At 35.5% G+C, this 20,111-nt stretch overlaps 1 protein-coding gene across 2 annotated transcripts in view; it reads right to left on the bottom strand.

Annotated features, from left to right (window-relative positions):
• Window positions 1–7,116: 7,116 nt before the first annotated feature.
• Window positions 7,117–20,111, bottom strand: part of LOC142983137 (doublesex- and mab-3-related transcription factor A2-like) — a 109,940-nt gene continuing 96,945 nt past the window's right edge. For both annotated transcript variants that reach the window (XM_076130000.1, XM_076129999.1), the window contains exon 5: window positions 7,117–9,296. In XM_076130000.1, coding sequence (XP_075986115.1) covers window positions 8,539–9,296 — 758 coding nt within the window. In that variant the 3' untranslated portion in view covers window positions 7,117–8,538. The remainder of the gene's footprint in view (window positions 9,297–20,111) is intronic.

Below are 20,111 nucleotides of genomic sequence, written 5' to 3' on the forward strand. Positions count from 1 at the left end.
TGTTAGGCAGTTTGCACAATTTGCGATTATCCGCGCGGTCGCACCGACGCACGTGTGGTTTCGCCTTAATTTGTTTGTTCACGGATCCGTTGGCAGTTGATTTGTTACTTTTAGTATCGTGTAGACAGGGCTTTAGTGGAAAGAGAGAGGAGTTTTTTTAAGGGAAGTTTTTTTGAGCATCATTAATGTAAACTGTAGTAACAAACGGTTACTATGAACGGGTATAGTTTCACCTCGCTATTCTGTCTGCGACTATTTCTTTTATAGATAGCCAATGATATTTCTTATAAATAGGGTCTTCAATTTTACAAATTCTTTCTAAACATGTAAATGTAAGAATGTATGTTTCATTAGCTTCTGTTAGCTACTTCGTCCGTGTAAAAAGTTCCTTGGGTTACAAAATACCTATTCTATGACGAGATCCTGGTTATGAACTGTAAAAGTGTACCAAATTCCGTTTAATTCAGTAGTTTTGGCGTGATTGAGTAACAAACATACATACAAATCCTCACGACCTTTCGCGTTAACAAATAGTAGTAGTATTGTATCCTTGTATGCTAAGTCAAAAACTCACTCATGTCCGTTTTCTGAACACATTTAGCGGTAGTTTATCTATTCAGTAACGTTTTATATATGAATTTAAACGCTATTGAATAGATAGACTACTGGACTGAAACTGGGGGACAGAGCTCTAATTATTAGTACAAGCATATTCAAAGATATTTAAATGAAGGTAAACTATCAGCTGATAGACAACTAATATCTTTACAATAGAACATAAAAGCCAATATAAGTTTAAATATCCATTCAGACTATACAAACGTCTCCTGTCAGATTCTAACAATTATTACAAAAAAATATATGAATCAACTCTATCCCGTCCCACGCAAATATAACACCAAGTTAAAAACACAACCAGCCATAGAAAAATCAACCTTATGGCTTTAAAAATAGGGTATATGTTAATGGTAAAAGGTATGTTTGCAAAACAATTATTTGAAAAAGGTTTTTATCAAAAAGGTTGTATTGAATAAACAGTTTATAACAAAAAGTAATCGATATTACTTGAACGGTTTCCAATGACTATTATTTGACGTTTTAACTAATTCTGCCCCCGGGCTGCGGCTGTTTTTTGTTGACCGCAATTGTTATGCAGTGAAGTTCATCAATGGAGCTTTTTTATGTATATTTGTATGTGTAAATCTCAGAAACGGTTATGCTGATGTTGATGTTTTTATTATTCAGTTAGATTTTGAATTGTTTGTTTTCTTTGTTTATTGAAGATATACGTAACTTGGATTTAGTTGGCTGGAGACCGTCAAATCTCTCATATGTTTTTTTCTTGAGTTGTGTAAAGTCTAATACTTTATCCATGTTTTGAGTAATTTTAGAACTAGGAGTTTTTAGTTTGTGAATTTCTTAATTGTTTATATTTTACCAAAATAGTCAAGCAATTTTTAACGAGGAAATCGAACCCGAAACCGAAACCAAATGACAGTATTCAGCTGCATACCCTTACCATAACCACAGATCAGTAAATTAGAATTAATAAAGTAAACAAAATATAAATATAAAAGTTATGATAAAAAACACGTTCAACTCTTTAATTAGCAGCTCTATGTCCACCGCAATAAATATTGGAATTAAAACAAAAACAAAGTGTGTTAAGGGTAGCGAGGGGATGCGCGGGGACGCGCGGGGGTGTGAGGGGGTGCGCGGGGCAGGGAGGTGTTTCAATAATAAAAATAATTACCGAGCCACTGTAAGTGACAGCGGTGGACGTGTCGTGTGCTGTGGACATGGCTTATCATAAATAGCAATCAGACATCTTTGAATGGACTTTTCCGTGCTTCGAAACATTTAAAAGCCGATTTCCTGGTGCGATTACTAAAAGGTTTAGATTGTGAGCTTAAGATTTGAGTCTTGGACGCTCTTGGATCAGACTAAAATTTGATTATGGAGCGTTCCGACGGGGAATTCTCAATTATTGTGCAAGATTTTTAAGGTTAATTGGTGCCAACCCTGCATGAGCGCGCTTCTAGCCATCAGTTATTCTAGGCAGTCGTATTTATCAAGTTCTATGACGCCGGCTGGCCGCGGCTGCGTGAGTTTTTGAAATGCGTCTGATTAACAGCATCTTAAATAAAAATGCTAATATTTGTAAAAAACCTTTTTTCATAAAGAAGCCATCTCCGTACTTTTGTATCGTACTCCGGTCTAAATATAAAATGTAAGCGGTGCCACAAGTATTGCGAATTAATCGAAACACGACTAGACCGCACCCCTTTGCACCCGCTCGCACCCGCCAGCACCCGGTAGCACCCCACGCGAGGGTTCCTTGCAAGATGCTTGAAGCACACGTTTATTGGTATCAATGACACCTTATCATTGAGAGTTACTTCAATTTGATACATTATCGGAAATTAAACGATTTTCCTAGTTCTTTTATTTATTATTTTTTAAGAAAAACAAAGATCATATTCAACCCAAGACTAGTGTTAATCTAGGTTTAAGGTAATATACTATCTGTGACTCTGTGTGCTGGAATTCATTTAGTAGATTTTTCTTACATTCACCTGCTAGAGTCAGCAACTTAACTGGTTTGCGATGTATTCACCAAGTTTTTCGTGTAGGATCTTGCTATTAGTATTATAAGCAATAATACTGTATAAAGTAATTATACTTGCTATTTTCATAAAGTTTTTCATATCTACCTTAAATATATAGACAAATAAACCGGCGAACACTGTAAAATGGTCGCTATCAAATACAGCCTTAATAAATAATTTGTGTAAGAAACAAACTTTTAACCAATAACCGACCACAGTTTGCGTTTAATCGTTAAAATTTTACAATTTTCGCGCCGATCCATTCACTGGCTGAAACTTTTACAAAGGAATGTCCCCTCTCGTTCACTATTGGTGAGGTTTCGTATTGCTGTCTCACTCTGGCGAACTTATTGTAATAGTGGTAGCGAAGTTAAGAAAGTATTGAATTATGGACGATTCTAGTGGATGGGGTTATGCGGAAGGTAGCAATAATTTATTAATAATACGTTGTAATTAGTGCTTATAAATACACCACCGGTATTCAAGTTTTGCTATTTAGGGACTTTATACACCGCGAGCATTGCGTTTAATATTAAGGGTCAAGGATTTGGTTTGTAACAAAGATACTAGTGAACTAGCATAACTATAACGACCGCGTGAGAAATAAAGGAGAAGAAAAATTCTTAATTTTTTTTTAAGTTATGCAAAATATCTTCATCTCGGCCAGCAAGATGTTTAGTTTAAAATCTAATAGAAAACTCTAGAGAACTTTATGGAGATACAGTTTTTGTAAAGTATTGTCATATTTGTGCGAGTACGTATGAGAGGGTCCACGGTCCGCTAAACAAGTATCTGTCGCGCGCAAGTGTCGTAATGAGTTATTCACAAACTTGTGGGTTCATTCATTGTTCAACATTTTTGGGTTCAAATGTACCTAGCTACCTACAGTCGACTACCGGATTTATATCATAAAAATACTCTCACGTTGAATGAGGTCTACGAATATGCTACGAAGTGCTACGAGCGTAGCATGTCTACAATAATTTACTTAACTATTTTTTTTACAACCTATACTGTCACATTGTTGGGCAAAGGTCTCTCTCTCCACTGGTCTTTAATTGTTTAATTTGATTTTGGTAAATCTACATTTAATAGTCTTCCCACGAACAGTAAACAGATTTATTCCTCGCAATGAAACAATCATTGATTTCGCATTAAACCCGCAAACCCTTTTCCATACAAAGCTAATCATGTAACAAACTACATACAAATCAATTTAAACTTGCTTCCCACGCGATTAGCATGTTGGGAAACCACCCCTTTTAAAATCAAACAATGAATTAAAAAGCGGTTAAATTGAAATAATAGAAAGTGTAAAGTTCTGGTCGCGTGGCGGCCATCGCTGCTAATCTGATGTTGACGAGAGGTGGCCTAATGTACTATGACGTAAGCACCGTGTTCCACATTTGATATCTCAACTGTCAAACGCAGATTTTTAATCTGTGCAGTTTAAAATTGTTTGTGGTGTTAGGTGGGAATATTTATGATGTAAAATGTGTGCTTTTGTTTTTTTTACATTTAAATTGCCCTCAATCCGAGTAATTATTCAAGCAAAAAGCATAATAAAAATTTCAAGATTATAATTATGATCCGAAATAATTTCATGTAGTGGAAATATACTTTTCTTACTGCGCCTCGATACGGTTCGTTGTGTAAGATTGGAAGTTGTAAGTTGGTAAGTCCACCACGTCAACTAATTGATACATGCGGTAGAAATTAAATGTTGTCAATATTTTATTATTAGCGATAAAAAAATTCCTCCGTAGCGTAGTGGTTAAGGTGGTCTCCACACCGCTAACACTGCGTCGTGGGTTCGATGTCCACTCGGAGCAAATATTTGTGTGATCTACAAATAGTTGTTTCGGTTCTAGTTGTACTTTGTGCCCGTTGATTGCATGTTACAATCCCCGCGACACAAGAGCAACTATTAATGCGGGAGTTGTCTTTTAAAAAAGAAAAATAGAGTCTTACCTTTACAACCTTACTTTCAAGAAAATAAACAAATCTGAATCGTTGTCTTGTCTGACTAACACTAGTAGCCCTAGATGCAGTGTCTGTCTGCCCACATGTAGGCACAAAGGTGCACAATGGCGCGTTATCACTTAGACGCCGAGACAAGCCAATCACGCTCTCCAATGACCACAGTGCTGTTGTCCTACACTGGACAGTAAGGGCACTAACACATGACGTCTTGATTGCACAATGGTAACTCAAAATGAAAGAGGAATGAAACAAAACGATAAAAATGTATCGTATCTGTTCTAACCCCGATAGTTAAAAAGACTTTGGAAAGAAATTGGATTATGTATCTATACTAATATTATAAAGCTGAAGAGTTTGTTTGTTAGTTTGAACGCTCTAATCTCGGGAACTACTGGTCCGATTTGAAAAAATCTTTCAGTGTTAGATAATCCATTTATTGAGAAAAGCTATAGGCTATATACTATCACGCTACAACTGATAGGAGCAGAGTACCAGTAAAAAATGTTACAAAAACGGGGAAAAAAATCACGCATTCTCTTTTATGTGACACAAGCGCACAAGTTGCGCGGGTCAGCTAGTTTACATACGAGTATATTGCCAGAACCAGGCAAAAAAAAAGGCACACCTGTCCAATTTTTTTGTATTTTTCTATATCGCTCTGTTTTAGTTTTAGCTTAGTGAAATAAGCGCAGTTTATAGACTTTTTTGATATCAGAATTAGTTTTTGAAATTTTGCCGGAAATCGAATCTGAGACCTAATATCAGCAGTCGTATACACTCAAAAATAGAGGCAAGGGGTATATTATATTAAAGCTAACCCGATGGTATTTGCTGTCCATTTATTTACCGGTTAAGTAAAGCGTTATCGATAATCCTTGAAACACGCTGCTGCTAAAGTATTCTTTTCATGGTTACCATTGAAATAATGTAAAACGATGTTTCTCAATGTTTTTAATGAAATCGTCAAAACATCTCCTTAGTCAATAAATCATCGACCACTAACATCACTAAACTGTCCCAACACAGACCCACAGTACTCGGCCGGTATCTTCAAACAAAGCCAGTCCGCTCGAGTGACGCCACGCGACGTCGAGTTGACGTCGTGCATGACTTAGTGCATGACGGCGTGACGTCACGGTCAGCGGCATGACATCTGATTGGCTTGTAGGGCGCTCTAGTCTTGCAGCGACGGAGTAGGCTTATCGATGACGGCTTAGTTCACTTGTGTAACTGGCGTGGTTATTAAGGCATTTCCTAAGTGAAATGCTTCAATGATTAGTATCCGTTGATTGTATTTATATATATCAGCTTAGCCTTTTTTCCAAGCTATGTTGGAGTCGGCTTCCAGTCTCACCGGATGCAGCTGAATACCAGTGTTTTACATGGAGCGACTGCCTATCTGACTTCCACAACCCAGTTACCTGGGATAACACGGTACCCTTCGGTAAGACTGGTTGTCAGACTTTCAAGCTTCTGACTACTGTTAACGACTGTCAAAGATCTTCGAAAATGACAGCCGGACCCACAATTTAACGTGCCTCCCGAAACACGGAGGGACTCGATATGTATAAGATGGTCACCCATCCACAAATCAACCTCGGCAAGCGTTGCTTTACCTCAGAGATCGATCCGCGCGGCGAATGTTGACTAAGCCACGAGCTCCTCGTTGATTGTATTTATAATTGAAATAAAACTGCAATGGTTATTGTAGACGTTTTTGAAAGAATCAATATTTTATTATGCATTAACTTTTGTTATGATAGCTTTCGATATTTTCAATAAAAATCAATAAAATGTAAAAGTATTAAATTTCTATCATATCTTTTAAATAGAGAGTTTGAGAGCCGCTTATCGACTTCTTATACTTTTCATTTTACTTACTTATTCAATAGCATTTAAGCTCATATAAAAATGACAGTTTGAATAGATAAACTACCGCCAAATGTACCTCAGAAACCGGGTATTAGTTCAACTGTTAATAACCTTGATTTTGCAATCTGGGGGTTTGGTTAGTAAAACTTTCAATGAACAAGAATGATGATAAACGGTCTCTAAAACATTTAGAAATACTGTAGCAAACAACTGGTTGAGAACCACTCGGCCAGAGCTATATGACATAAAGGAATCTTGAGTTCAGTTCTAGTATTAAGAAAATCTTTTGTTTGTAACAGTTATCATGTAGTTTATGTCCGCCACTTGTCTTACTTACCTGATCAAATATTTGTTAGATCCACATCTTGTTGCTCTTTTTGTTTGTTTGTTTGTTTGAACGCGCTAATCTCAGGAACTACTAGTCCGATTTGAAAAATTCTTTGAGTGTTAGATAGTCCATTTATCGAGAAAGGCTATAGGCTATATATCATCACGCAACGTCCATAAGGAGCAGAGTAGCGAAAACGTTACAAAAACGGGAAAAATTTTGACCCATTTTCTCTTATGTGACGCAAGCGAAGTTGCGCGGGTCAGCTAGTATATTATTAAACGTTAATTATATGAATAAATAAAAATACCAGTTGTGTATTTATGTATTGATTTATTGAGCACGTTTATCTATTATTATTTTACATTATTACTCGTAATTATTATCGTGTCTAGGTTTAGGGTAAACATTTTACTATTACTATTATTTACAATTATTATTATCTATCCACTAACTATTGAACACTAAACAATAAAGAGTATTTATCGAAATATTACAATTGTTACACATAATTAATTACTTTAATAATAGTATTATTATAAACTAAATCACTGTGTACTTGATATTATTACTATTACGACGTTGATTCACAGATTTCATATCAGATCTATGTATGTTTTAATTCTGTTTATTTCAAAAATATAACCTGTAAATAAAGTATTATTTTTAATAACGAATGCACTGTAAGTCATATGGAATGAAGAAATATATATTTATTACAACTTCCATGACTTATGTTTTGCCTATGTAAAAGCTAAAGCAGTCATCACGTATCTCAGTTGTCAACCATTTGAAATCGACTTTGATGTACATTGTTTTCTCCCTTAGATTATAGTGGTAAACACGTTACGTCAAAGCAGCAATGTACTGAATAGTGACTATCAATTTGACGTACACTAGTTGTCAACTGAGATACGTGATACGAATACGAGTAAACCAGTAATATAATCAGTAACTTAGAACAAGAAAGACAACATTACTTTGGTAGAAATTGAATTGTCATCATGAATTAGCCAGTTACTAAAACAGGTTATATTTTGATAAGTAAATGAATATGAAAACCTATTGTTTATTATTACACATAATTATAATAATTATTATATCTATTTACATATTTGTACAGCGTTGTACGCTACTGAATGTAATAAATCTATCTCTCTACCACTACATAGATAAGTACTAATTACTATTAATAATACTAACTTGTAATTACGTATAATAGTATCGGAAATATTTATAAGCAAGCGAGTGTAAATATTTACAATAATCTCAACGAGAAAACCTTATTATTCAAAATTATCATTTTAACTTAATAATAAATTGGATTTATATTTTTGATGGAATTATTATCGCAAATTATTTTGTTTTGGTAATCGTGTTTTCTTATTAAAAGTGTTTGTTTTCTGTAATTAATTACCTATTAAAGTAACAACAGAGAAATGTATAACATAAATGTTTTCAAAGATGTGAAATATCAGTACTATGTTTGGTCATCAATTATGCACATAACAATCAAATCCATTTCAAACTTCTAAACTCAGAATGATCTGCAAAATTATGTGTCTACGGCATGAATAAATTAAGCTTGAACCCAATACGCAATTCTCCACTTGTAAGAATAATTCTATTTGATCTTTCACACAATATGTATACAGCATTAAAATAAAAACTTATAAAAATCAATCATTAGTCCACGCATTCACACGAACACCAGTTTTATAACACAGTCCAGTACTTCAGGTACCCCTAATCAGAGAAACCTTCATTATTCGTGTTGTCCGACGTCGGAGAAGTACCTGGAGAGGGAACCTGCAGCTGTCTGCCGTACATCAGCTCTGAAGGTGGCATGAACGAGGACAGGTACTCCGGCGGCGGTCGGATCACGGTAGGGAGGTACCCTGTACCACTGTACGGAGGAGTAAGAAACCGTCGTGAAGGAGAGAACTTGAAACTCTGATTTGACAGCGGAGAAAAGGCAGACTTGGACTGGTAACTCTGCATGTATGGAGGAGACTCTTGTGTCACCTGGTACGCGGCCGAGTTCTCGCCGTTGATCATCATCTCCATGGCCGCTACGACATCTCCTTTGCACCGATTCAGTATACCCTCGATCTCCACTCGGCTGCGTCTTGGAAATACTTTTATTAACACGTCGACGGGAGACTTCTGGTACGGCGAGGGATCTTCCGTCACTGTCTCGACCGTCTCCTTTCTCTCTCGTCGGAACATTTTATATTTGAACTCAGGGTTCTCCCATGTTTTGTCCTCTTCTTCCTTCTTGACTGGTATCTCCTCTCTCTGTTCTTTCATGGAGAGGTTTTCTGGAGTGAGTGAGGGTTCTGTTTCGTCGAGTTCTTCTTCCACGTTGAGCTCGTGGTCTGAGGGCGAGCGCGGGGGTGGGGTGGCGAGGGGTGGCGTCGGAGCTGGGGTCTTTGATTCAGGCTGCTGTTCTGACGGTGGTGACGGACTGGAGCATACCTCTGTGATGCGAGCACGCTTTTGAACTGTTGACAAAGAGAAACAAGTTGTTAAATGGGTTTGTCTCTACTTAACAATATTTGGCTTTAGTAGATACGTCAATGGCAATAATATTGCGAAATCATTGTTATAATAAATATCACTATGACTTTCTTATTTTATTTGCTTATTCAGTGGAGCTTTAATAAGTAAACGGCCTAGATCAAACATTACTTTACTTGATAAACAATATTATTTGAATTGATATAAAGATTTATTTAGTTTCACTAACGACAACTTTCTCATGAAAAACCTAATAATATAACAATTATAAACGAGAACCTTCAAACAAAGCGTTTTCTTGAAACACATTTCATTTCTGTGAGCGAAGTACACGTTAAACGAAAATAATACAGTGAAGAACAAAAGTTCTAACAATGAGGGACAAAAAGACTGGCGTATTGCGCCGAGTGGAGGGAGGGCACGAACAAACGAACACACAAACAGTCACACACGAACACAGACGGTCTCGAGGGTACTTCACAGGATCGTGTTGCTAGTTTTGTTAAGACACAGACGTAATTTGTTTTCTTTTTATATGAGTTGAGGTTTTTGTGAGCATTTGTATTTGTGGTTAGGTTTCGTTTCGTTAGTAGTAGAATTGATTTGCGTTATGCGTATTTTGCTTTCGTTGTTGTCTATTTTAGGATCTTATTAAGATAATTCTGGAGATACTTGTGAGCACATCAAAAAAAAAAAAATTGTGCAGGACTCTATTCGTACAGAATATTTACATGGAAAAAAAGCATTTAACCAGTACAGTAACAAATAAGTATTTTTCTCGTAAGAGTTGCTAGAAACAGAAACGTTGTTTCTCTGAAATACAACGTCTACTTGTTCTAAACCAACCTTTTTAGATTTTATTAATACTTCTTATACAATAATCACAACAGTTTATAAAAAACAATAGCCTCCCCGTTTACTATAACAACACGAAATTCCCAGCGATTACATACATACAATATAATATAAATGTGATTGTGAACGCAATTAGAAAGCAGGCCGTCACCAGTGGTGTGTGCGAATTTAATGGGCGAAGTTATTGTTTTTTTTAACACCAGGGGGCGGGGGCGGCGCAGAGGGCTCTATCGAGAGTCGAAATTTAAGAGTTCGGATTTTTTAATAAGTTGGCTGTGTGTGACTGTACTCACCACACTATACTATGGACTGTATTGCTGACTGTACTTGTGTGAGGATTAGTTAACGATTTATTTCTAGACGTTTATTTAGTTTTAGTTTCGTTTTTTTTAATTGAAACCGAAACTAGTTAGTTTTGAACTAATTATCAGCAAAATCCATCAACTAACTGTAAGCTGTAGTAATGGTTTGTTTTATGTTTTATGTAGTAGTAGTAGTAATCGGAGAAAACATGATTTCAATAAACGATTGCTGATATTAAGGATAACTTTAATAATTCATTAATTTATATTGGTCTACTTAAAACTCATTATCAGACGCATATCCATAAATAACAGTCTTTACAAACACGTTATTTCATCCCACAGAGCACAGAAGCACAGATATATCATTATAATAATATAAATGAAAAACCAAACGATATCCGTCAATTTAAACCATAAAAGCATGTCGAGTGAACTCATTCAAATAACCGCGACCATTAAAATGTAATCGAAACTCGACGAAAAAACGTTCTATACATTGAACAGTCACCGAGTGAGCCCGAACGATTCATAAAACATAATCGTCAATGTATACCATTCTTTGATAAAAAAACCGTTTGTGAATAAGAAAAAAAACACAGTCGTTTTGTGTTATAATAAAGGCACGCCCTCGCCAAAGAAAATGGAAACGAAAAAATTTCATTAAAATAATACGGAAGGTATACAAAAGTTTTATTGAATTACAATGAACACTGGCCATTTTTGAATCTCATTATGTGTGTACGAGTGAGCGGGACAAATATATACTTTCGTATAGGAGTGAAAGAGACGAATATAGGCATTGAATTGGATTTAATATAGACAGATGTCGGTAAATGATGCCGTCGACGCGTGTGTTAGTCCTTTTGTGTATCAACAATGTTTGTGCGATGAATACAATAATATAATAATAGTTATTTGTACGAGGGGATCAAGGGCTTTTTAATATGCTATTTATTTAATCTTTATGTACCAGTATGTGGTCATAATATGGGATATCATAACCCCTTTACACACTGGTCAGCAAATAAACTCTTTTTAATTATTATTGTACAAATATAAACGCAGTAGTGCATTGAAATATTTGTGTTATTCTATTTTTGTTACCAACCCATCACTGTCGTATCAAATTCACGTTTCACAATTATTACTTGGTTTATGAATTTGGTCATACAATTCATTTTAATTAGAAAAATAAGATACAAGAAGATACCGATACACTCTTGAGAAGCCATAAGTTACACCATAGATGACCATATCATCAACGTGGATATCTCAAAAACATAGCGGTCATTCCATAGATGGGTGACGGCATAGTGGTATTTGAGATGGGCATCTCCGTGCGTCGGAGGGCACGTAAAAAGTCGGTCCCAGTTGCTGTCGATTAAGGCAACAGTCGCAGCACGTTAAAGGCCTTCGGGCGGCTCGAACTACTTTGACACTAGGTTGACCACTAAATACGATAATAAATAATTATCTGTATTTTTTATCTTGAACAACTATAAAAAATACAGATGAATTGAGAACCGACTCCATTTTTTAGGTTGGTAAAAAATACACAAGCAAAACTATATTTCAGTAAAATGAAGGCAAACATTTAAACAATAACGGTGTGGCACCATGTCCGCGTGCATGCGTTGGTCGGGCCGCAATGTTCCGCGTTGATTTATGCGTCTGTTTATAACACTGGCCGCTGTTCGGAACAAAGGCGGCGATGTATTGTGCGCGCGGTAATTCCACTGCAACGCGGCTACTATTGTGTTTGCTAGTGCCGGCTTATGTTTCGGTAATTGTGTTGGTGTTTTATGTGAGCTACGTTTAACATACTGAGATGGATAGATTTGATAAATATATTCTTTCTAGATGTCTCTACATCATACATAGTTCTTGATTTGCGTAAAGCTCCTTATTTTTTTCCTTAAAATGTAACTACTGCTAATAAGCCCTTTTATTTCCGTTGTGCGTATGCTATAGACAGTTTTAAACTATGTCAATTAACAGGAAAACTGTCATCGGAAAAAAAAATGTTATAATGTTGCAATCGTAGCAGTGCTACGCAACTCGTAGCACCGTAGCACAGGGCTACGCGTATAAATATAAAAAATTAGATTATTGTTATTTATAAATTTATTGTATAATCTGAATTTTGCGAGTAATTTTTGTTTTTATATTTTACGATGACCATGTTTGTACAGTACGTTTTTTCCAGAATTGAAGACAGAAATCGCAATATTTTATTTATTAATCTTTTAGGAATTATAGACCTAATTTGTTCCAACATAATAATTGAGCAGTACAGTGAAGCACATAATGTTAACACTCGAGGTACAGTCGCGCTCGTAAATCTGTTGACAATAGTGTCGCCGCGCGGCGTCGCCCGGCCTCGCTTTGTGCGCAAGATTTAGTACGACCGGCCTGCCCCTGACTGCATTACTATTCATTTGTGTTACTCCGCAAGACTATGTTTCGTAACTCGGGTTTGGTCGTATCAAATTCTTCCTTCCTTTATGCGGTTGTACAACATTAAGTAAACATGTCTTAGCAGTTGCATTGTTTTTTATACCAGCACTACATATTACGTAGTATTTTATAGAATAAATTTCCCGAATTATTCAGAGCTCGGTACGGTTATGTATGTTTCTGTATAGTGTTTTGTCTTTTATAGTTCGTAAGCACTTCTAAAGCATATTGCACTTTACTCGAACAACATGTACATATTCTTTGGATGAACAGGCGACGGGTAGCCCTTAACTGCCTTTAAATTGGTTTTAAAATGGACCAGAGATTAATGATTTTGATCATTCTACAAAATTTTGTTTCTCATAAATGCAAGGCAGAAAATCATTGCCTTTTATAAAATCACACTTATCTCCACAACACACAGTTAAGCAATAAATGTATCTTTTTCTTTAACATATACTTCACTAGCTGACCCGCGTAACTTCGCTTGAGGAAATTTTCCCCGTTTTTGTAACATTTTTTATTGCTACTCTGCTCCTATTGGTTGTATATTAATGATATATAGCCTATAGCCTTCCTCGATAAATGGACTATCTAACACTGAAAGATTTTTTCAAATCGGACCAGTAGTTCTTGAGATTAGCGCGTTCAAACAAACAAACTCTTCAGCTTTATAATATTATAGTATATAGTATATAGTATAGATTAGCTTCATCATTTAATCCCATTTCAAACATCCTTTCAATACTAAGTAACATACCAACTTAATAACACATTTAATATGACAGATAAACTGCCGGTATTAATCAAGTCACCCTCGACTCTCGTACAAAGACTCTCATCCCCGTGTCACTGCGTGCGGGGTGCGGGGTGCGGGCTGCGGGGAGCGGGGCGTAAGGGCAGTTATAAAACAGATATTAATACTATTACTCACATATTAAATGCAATATCACAATGACGACTGTATGAGGTTTAATGAAATATTTGATGGCAAGGGCTGTCGATACTTTGTTGTACAGTTGCGGGTTTATTTTTTTCTTTTTGTATAAGTATTGCTGTAGTTGAATAGATTCGTTTATTTTTTGACTATACCGAAATTCTGTTGCGAATAAACGTGGTACTTATTGGTTTTTAAAATCTTGTATAAAGAGTAATTAGGAAATAACTGTTGATTTTTTTTTTATTTCTGTGGTGTGTGTTATTTGTACAGATATTAAATGTAGGGTGAATATGTACAATAATATATTATTTACAAAAATAGCGTTAACATTTTGGTATTTTTTAAAATCAATAACGATTAATTTCATTTAAAATGTACCTCCTTTCTGATAGTCAGTATCTCTACTTAGACCTTTGTAGAACATGTATTGCGAATTAAAGCACAAAATGGATTATAAAGTAATAAAAAGATTTAATTTTATTACCCAATTGTATAAAACAAATTAACTCTGTATTAAAATTCAAGCACAATAACCACGTTGCACGCAGCCCTGACTCAATGCACTCCAATAGAACACTAATTCCTCAATCAAATGTATAACCACATCCAACCACCATCAATCAACATTCAACTCTATCCCTACACAATAAGATCCAAATTACCCCAACCCTTTTATAATAGAGTTCACCAACAATTGGTTTTATTGTTACCGCCCGCCGATTCAAAGTTACTCCGTTCATGAATCATTAAAAGTCAATTTAGACTTTATTTTATAGCGTATAGAGTATGATTTCGTTTGTTAAATTGTGTGGTTGTAAATAATAGGTGTCGCGAACAATCGTAGCGGGTAGTCGGATGCACCCAGGGTTGCTAATCACTACAGAATGAAGTACAGGTCGAGGGCACAAATTAGGGGGTCACTGGCTTGGGGGTGTTTTTATTAAATTTGCAGTCATTTGGATATAAATATCGAGTGGGGTTGTTTTGATCGACAAATGTTCATGAATCATGTGATTAGTGGGCGGTATTAGTTTTTGATTTATTGTTCTGTTACATTGGGCTTTTAGAAATAATTTTAATTTTTGTTTGACCCTGTTCGATATAGAATGTATTAAGCGAATAAAAAAAATGATATGAACTTTTATTTCAATAATAATAATTATACACTACCATAGCGGAATGAAATATATTTAATTAAAAAGCAAATAGCAATACAGTAATGTAATCCTAAAAAGGGTCATTTAATATTTCTTAAATTTGGTCATTTAGTTTAATCCTAAAACAAGAATCGTTAACGAAACTAGGCAGAATAAAAAATAAAATGTTCAACCCGCCAAGCCTTTATACCCCAAATTCACCCCCAAACCGAAATAAATAACAAAAAACAAAAAGTATTCGGACACAAAGGTACCAGGCTGGCATAAAAGCGAGGAGGTTTCACATAGAACTTCTTAATTGCGTTATAATAACTGAAATAAACGGTAATTAGCGCTCACTCGCTCGGTGCTGGAATACTTTGGACAGAGTCGCTTTGAGGTCGCAAATTATTTGGAAGAATGCACAAGTTTGGACTGTCATATACCGTTGCTAGTAAAACTTTAAAGAAACCGGTCGTTTAATAGTTAATGTCTTTGGCGCTTTTAGTTTCGTCTTGAAGTAAGTAAATATAATAATCACTAGGCAGGTTACAAACGACCTAAAAAAGGTTAGTATTGCTATGATAACGAAACGAAAAAGGTATTTGTTTATTAGTCATGGATAATCCGACACTTATGTTATAAGCTCTTGTGCTTATTAAGTTACTTTATGTGCTTTTATAGAGGTAGTATATACCTTTTCCTTTCGCGTGTGTATAAACAAAAAAGGAAAGATAGGCCACTTACGTTAACCAGATTTCTTCTCATTAAAAAACAGACCTTGACCTATATGATCCCTCAGTAGCGAGTAATACTGACACTGGCGAAATGAGAATAATGTTCAAATAATTTAAAACATAAAATCAACACTACCGACGGTAAAACAAAAATAAAGCAAAGACCGACGGGTTTGTATGCTCTGAATAACTTTATAAGATTAAAATTCTAACTCTATCAATCAATACTTTTAAGCCGATACGTTTAATTTCCTCTTAACTTCTGCGAGCCTGGTACCTCAAGCTCCCCAACACTATCTGTGCATTGGCAGATAAATTGTAATTAGCAATCGTCTGAAGTGGGACAGAGTGCGACAGGACAATGAATACTGTCACTAACTGTCGCGGGGGACAACGTTGTCATCCGTTACTTGTTGTCCAAGGGCGGGACAAATTAATAACACAATAATTATGAACTATCATCGTATAGGGTTAGAACACACCGTAATTTGAACATAATTATAAGTGCTTGTAAATATTACAATGTATCTGTTAAAGTTAAGTAAAGTATCTGTTACAATGTATTGTCTGAATCACTCTAACCCCCGGTTTCTGAGGTACATTTAGGGTAGTTTTTCTATCCAATTGCGTTTAAGCTCATACACACATGACAGTTTGAAAAGATAAACTACCGCTAAACGTACCTCAGAAATCGGGCATAAATCGATAGAGGCAAAAATGAGACGGCGATGGATTATAATATTCAGGACATCCAAGTAAGTTCTTATCTATCATATTTATTTTAACGTTTTGAGCTACAAATAGATGTGCAACTAGCCATTGAAAAACCACTTCAAGTACAAGAATGTTAACTCAAATACAATTTCATCATTTATCCGCGCCTGTAAAATAGCAACCGATGTTGTGTAAGTACCTTTAAACATTGATTAAGCTAAGAAACCCTACTAAAACAAAAAAACCTTCAAAAAAACACTGCGTATTAAAAGAAAAGCCGTGAGTATCAAGTATCGCTGCACATCGAACCGGTCACAGCCCTCAACATATACCTTTATATCGTTGTATTCGCAATATCTCGTGAAACATGAACCGTTTAATCAATCCAATATAAAACTCTCACTGTCTACTGTTTGTTCTCATTCGATAAAAAACGGTGAGAAGCCTTTGTAAAATAGGGTGTGGTGCTACTTTGAGATGAGTTGCAGCGTTGCGTCGCTCGCGATTATGTTAACATTCATTAGTAGAGGTTCCCGCCAAAAGGTAATCATAATGTAAGTATTAATACTGGTGACTATAAAAAAATTACATGTAATATCTTATAGTATTGTTACGTAACATAATGGATTTTTTTAAAAATTGCTCGTCGAAGATTGAGCGAGTGAGAATTTGTGGTTAACGTTCATATAAATACCTATTTTGTAGTCAGCTAATGACAAAACCATAAAATGTTTAAAAAATGTTTGAAAAACAATTATGTTCGTAACGAGCTATTCGAAGACCAGTATAATATAGACGTTAGTTGTACAAGCTAAACAACGTCAATTTCCCGCGTTTAAAATAGCAACTCGCTCTCTATGTTCGCTTCGCTTATGTCGAGACCACACCTTTCTTGAACAAATATAAATCAATCGAGTGCCGTGTATCACTTACACGGACTAATAAAAACGGAACAATCTGATATACACTCCTGCTAGATGAGACTAGAGTGTGCTTGAAGCTGTTCTGAACAGACTGCGATATAAATAAAGTTAAATTTTATTACAAATGGTTTTCTTAAAAAGTTTCTTACAGGTGATCAGAGAAATAATTGTAGGGTGGGCTTTAAAAGTCATCTACTATTTACTCGTACACGAAATGACTGCTTTCCTATTGCTTATTGTTCGAACAAATATAAATTTTAGACAGCGCGCAGATTTAGATAATTAAGACTTAAGACAAAACATAATATTCTCACTTAGTCAAGTCTTAAGTCGGTCTTGAAACTATTTACACACAGTCAAATCTGTCTATTCAACTATTTGGTCTATGAGACCAATAAATTGTTTTGTACAGCAAAAATTTGTCTATAATTTTTCTTGGCTCAGGACTGCATCCTGAGATATAATTTAAAACACTACAATAATATAACAATAGCAACAAAACCCCAAAGTTCAACTACCCACATAATTAAAACTGTAGTCAAACCCACTGATATATCAACCAAACAACTCGTATAGTATCCTTCGTAATCAAATCAATCAGCACTCGAACCCAACACAAACATATCAAACACACTCACCGTGTCCACTGGACCATTACCTTCCCCTACTTGACCAGACAACGAGTTAAAATAAACCTTAACCACTTCTAGTAAAACACATATTTCTTTGGCACACATTGTTATAACATTGCAAATATCAATCAATCAATATTGAATTCTATTTCTTGTAAGTTAAGTCACAATTTGCAACGGTAATTGTTGCCAAGATTTATAGAAAAATGTCAATCTAATTTTCGATTCTAATACACAGTGTTAAAGTTGCAATTCGAATGTTAAACGTTTTAGGGTCACCACTTAGTTTTTCCGAAGAGTTTGTTGTTGAAGGAGCGGTCACGTCGAGTGCTTGGTAAAAGATCTCATTATTCAGTTATTCTATACTTTTTGAAGAGTTCTTGTGAATTCAATGTATGTTGTTAAATCTCAAGTGTTTTTGAATCAATGTGTGGATGCTAAATTGGAAGGTCAATTTCAATGATAATCATTACCTGGTAGCCATTGACCTTTTATGGAAGGTTTGGGTTTGGATTTAAGGTACTGTTTCATCTTAACTTTTAATGATAAATTGGTTTAATATGTAAGTTGATGAGGGAGATAATTGCTGATCTCGGAAGGGAAGTTCTTGTAATAATATGTTCCGTAAAGGTGCAAAGCATCTTATTACTAAAATACACTGGAAAGATCAGTCAAAACGCAAAACATAATCAAACGCCAACGTCATCTACTATATTAATTCTACAAGAGATCGATCAAACGTAAAACACAACTGTAAATCATTTTCCAATTCGATAAAACATCACGCAGTAATATCAACCACAAACACGCCACCACTCGATCGACTCGATCGAGTATCGACATTAAAGCCTCCACAAATTACCATTTAAAGCACCGCAAAAACTTTTTCCACATTTCCTCTTAAACGTATAAAAACACAAAATAATACCACATCAAAACCCTTTCAACCCTTAAATTGAGCTCTCGTTACCGTCTTATACAATAAACAGACAGGTTGCAGCCCTGGTCAAAAGAGGACGCGAGACAGACATACACACGCCACTAGAGAGCGAGTGGGACGGCGATAGGTTTCAAGTGCCACTTCAAATATAAATGGTATCGGATTGCCGTGGAGTGAGATACAGATAGCGTTTATACGCGTGTGGGAGCGGGAGGGGGATATTGAATGCGCTTGAGTGGTCAGTACTGTATAGATGTCTAAGGATGGCTCGAGTGGAGGTATTAGTTGGACTATGTTTGATAGCGCGGCTTTGCTCAAGTTTTTTGTAAATATAAGGTAATTAATTGTGCATACAGTTGAGTGAGGTAAGTCCCCGAGTGTTTGTTGAGGCGTGGGCTGTGGCTTCATTACGAAATAATTAAATAACATTTAGTAAGAGCCGCCTATAAAATTACAAGAAGTCTATAATGGATTGCGAATAACATAATACATTTTCTTGTCGTAGTTCCCACTCCCACTGACCCCTTTTTAACCACGAAACAATACAAAATACTGACATGGAAAACGGGCCATTGAAATTTCTCGACCTCAAACCGAACACGTGGATTTTTACGAACACGTTTCTTTATAAATAAAGCAATACAAAAACTACTTTGTTAAATATCACCAATTATTAAGAGTAATTAAGTAAACCATGAAACAGAATACGACTAGTCTGTGCGATTAGTTGCAAATATCGAATTACGCGACAACTGTCCGACTTGTCGCCGACAATGACGTAACACGATATACCTCGCAAATGGTGGAATACAAAAACGTTTTGTTTGACAGATTTTCACCCTAAAATGCTTGTTTTATTATGAACAAACTTTCACTATTCTGTAGGTTATATAAAATTGAGTTGGTTTTATCCAATAACTAGTGAAACGTAGGCCTAAATTGAAGTACTTCCGAAAAAGTCATATAAGAAACAATAATACGATTCGTTAGGTTGTGATTATTCTATTTTAGTTTTCGTTATAAGATTACCTAAAACTGAAATTTGCAAATAATAATAAACTACTTGGAATTAACCTATTATTGTTTCACTACTGGGTACGGGTTTTTCCTCGAAATAAGAGAGGGTAGGCATTGAGTTCACTTAAAACTGGCCATACCCG

This window comes from Anticarsia gemmatalis, chromosome 23 (assembly GCF_050436995.1).
Source record: "Anticarsia gemmatalis isolate Benzon Research Colony breed Stoneville strain chromosome 23, ilAntGemm2 primary, whole genome shotgun sequence".
Classification (NCBI taxonomy): Eukaryota; Metazoa; Arthropoda; class Insecta; order Lepidoptera; family Erebidae; genus Anticarsia; species Anticarsia gemmatalis.